Source organism: Myotis davidii, unplaced genomic scaffold (assembly GCF_000327345.1).
Source record: "Myotis davidii unplaced genomic scaffold, ASM32734v1 scaffold552, whole genome shotgun sequence".
Classification (NCBI taxonomy): domain Eukaryota; kingdom Metazoa; phylum Chordata; class Mammalia; order Chiroptera; family Vespertilionidae; genus Myotis; species Myotis davidii.
This window is the reverse complement of record NW_006283439.1, coordinates 663,065-666,222: the sequence shown is the minus strand read 5'-3', so window position 1 is coordinate 666,222 and position 3,158 is coordinate 663,065. Positions and strand designations below refer to the sequence as shown.

The window sequence follows — 3,158 nt, the reverse complement described above, 5'->3', positions numbered from 1 at the left end:
GACCCTGTGGCACTGGGAGGAGCTGAGTGACAGGTGGGAGTGACGCTGGAGAATAGATTAAATAAGGGGGCAGGTGTATAGGTTTGAGGGGTAGGGACTGGGGTCTGGAACGACAGGCAGGCGGCTGGGAACGTGGTTCTGGTAGCGCTGGGAGCAGGAGACATGCCAGAGAGTCGGGATAGGACAGGGGTCTTTGAACAGATGGTTGGCTACTGTGATTCGCCTCCCGGGAATGAACAATATTTCCCCGTGTTACTGATCCAAATGCCTTTTATTTTCCAAACTGGTATGCAAAGCAGAAAAGAGAATATGGTTTCTCTGAGAGCCAAGGTCATGAAATGACAGAGGGAGGACGGCTCCGTTTGGACCCTTCTGTCGAAGGCCCATGCGGTGCCCACAGCGCAGGGGCGGGATCCAGGCGTTCAGAGGTGTCCTTAGCTAGGACCAGCGACCGCACCCGGAGGCACGGGATGCCTTTGAAAGCTCAGGGTTATTCTAGGCCTGATCGGACCAAGTTCTTCTAACCGTCAGCGAAGCACAATAATCCCGGGCGAGCGTGTGATGAAGCAACACTGAATTCTGAACACGTCGCCATCCTGTTACGCAACGTGCTCCCTCTGAGGGTTTGTGCTCAGTCTGGTATGACCCGGCTTTGAAGATGCAGCAATTTCTTCTCATAAAAGAGACGCAAGGCGTGTAAGGGACACCCTGACTTGGCAACAAGGCAGGCGAGACACTTTGATGAGCACGCGGCCCCTTCAGAGGTTGGCGTGGTCAACGAGGGGTGACACGGATGACACAAAACAGGTGGCATGTGACTCAGCACCTGCTGGCCCAGGTATATAAGCTCCCTCCCCACTCGCTGACATTCACTCTCAGGACCCCATCTTGAACAGAAACACACGCCCCCTGACACCATGAGCTACTACGGCAGCTACTACGGAGGCCGCGGCTACGGCTGGGGCGGCTTCGGCGGCCTGGGCTGTGGCTATGGCTTTGGCACAAAAGCCTTTAGCTCCTCAGGATTATGGGTAGATTTTCAACTGTGCCTGCGTCTCCCTCATAGACCAGGATCCTCTACGTTTGCTTTCATAACTGATTGGACTGTCTGTTCACCTTCCAATAAAGCATTGAACTTGAAAATAAAGTCTGGTTGTTGGTTTGTTCATGAAACGCAATTATGAGGAAGTGGCTCTGGGCACATCCACTCCGCTGTCCACGGGAGAAGCCATCTTCTTGGCCAACAATCTTTCCTTTCCTTTCACTCACCTCACAAGCATGCAGAGGGGCAGGAAATAGATATAAAGATTAATAAGCCTACACTGAAATGAAATTTTTTTTTGAAAATCCAGTGATTTAAATCTTTAAATCTGTTATTTAATTCATAAACATTCAGACTTAAGTCAACAACAAATAGCAATGAATATTGAACATATCTACCCATTTATTTATCAACATATGGATTTTACTTAACTAACATTTCCCAATTCAACCTTTCAGTTTATTCAAAATTGCTTTATGTTTTTAATTTTTCTTTTAATTTCAGAGAGCAAGGAGGAGGGAGAGGGAGATAGAAGCATCATGGATGAGAGAGAATCATTCACTGATTGGTTGCCTCCTGCATGCCCCCCTCTGGTGATTGAGCCCTCAACCTGGGCATGAGCCCTTGGCCAGCATCAAACTCAGGACCATTCAGTCCAAGACTGATCTTCTATCCACTGAGCCAAACAGGCAAAGGGAAACTCAAAACATATTTAACTAAACGTGTCTGTTCCCCTTCCTCTGCTCTCACTGTGTCTCACTTCACCCTTCACCACCTTCACCACATTGAGGATGTATCCTCAGTCCAATCAGGGAAAGAAACCACAGACATAATCGTGAACCAATTATTACTGAGCTGAAGCTGAAACCAAAGAGCTTTCTTATAAATCTAAATTTCAGTAAAATCTGAATTTCTCCTGATAAAAATGGGACAACAGGGGGCATATATTTTTCATGAAATTAAAAAACAACAATGGTTGGACTAAAACAGTGGTCGCCAAACTTCCGGACCTCACCGACCAAAGTGGTCCATGAACCACCAGTTGGCGACCACTGGACTGAAATACCAATGATTTCCTAGAATCCAATAATATAGTCAGAGAATATTATAAAATGAAGATATTTTTTAAAATTGGTATAACCTGGTCCAATAAGTGTGCTTGAGTCTATGCTGTGAGATACGCCCTATAGCTGTGCAGGCAGAATTTAATCTTTCAGTCACTCAGCAAATATGTTTTGTTTGAAAATGAATTTATACATTCAGATGGGAGGGAAACATATTATCAAAAATGTTATAAATGCTTGGCTTGCATGCCTCAGTGGGTGAGCATCAACCTATGAAACAAGAGGTCACGGTTCAGTTTGATTCCTGGTCAGGGCACACGCCTGCTTGCAGGCTCGATCCCCAGTGTGGGGTGTGCATGAGGCAGCCAATCAATGATTGTTCTCTCATTATAAATGTTTCCATCTCTCTCCCAATCTCCCTTCCTCTATGAAATCAATAAAAGCAAATAAATAAAAAAATAACATAAGGAAAAACGCAGGCTGAAAGAACAAATGTGAGTGGAGGGATGAAGTACTGATGGGAAAACTGGATCGGAGTGGAAGCCCTGGCTGGTGTGAGCGTGTGTGGGACTGAGCGGGGAATGACGACTGAAAGAGCGGCTGGAAGAGACAGAGGATGTGTGGGAACCGGGAAGAATAGGGAGAGAAAATAAAGAGCAACTGCAAAGCAGAAGACACCGTCACCTATGTTTCTAGATAATCCGTTTCTATTTGAAAAAGAGGGTGATGTTTAAAGAGAAGTTTGTGACCAGGTGCTCAGCCTGGGGACATACGTGTGAGATTGTTCTGTGGGCAGATCCTCAGCTTCTGAAATGCATTTCACTGTGTGGAGAAACCAAAAGGGTATTTCACAAGAGGATACATCACACTAAATAATTTACGTGCGTGTGTGTGTGTGTTTTCTACTTGAGAAGTAAATTCGACACAGAACTGGACACAGTAAAGAATGTGAAACTTGATTGGTGGATGTGACCCAGATGGGGTCAGACACAATCATCCAAAGAACGGCATGCAGGTGAGAAATGACAACACCCTCAGAGAGAGGACAGCGC

The 3,158-nt window shown here is 45.9% G+C and overlaps 1 protein-coding gene across 1 annotated transcript in view; it reads left to right on the top strand.

Annotated features, from left to right (window-relative positions):
- Positions 1-917: 917 nt before the first annotated feature.
- Positions 918-3,158, top strand: part of LOC102769143 (keratin-associated protein 19-8-like) — a 21,205-nt gene continuing 18,964 nt past the window's right edge. Inside the window, exon 1 of the mRNA XM_006753671.1 lies at positions 918-1,031. Within this exon, the coding sequence (XP_006753734.1) occupies positions 918-1,031 (114 nt within the window). The remainder of the gene's footprint in view (positions 1,032-3,158) is intronic.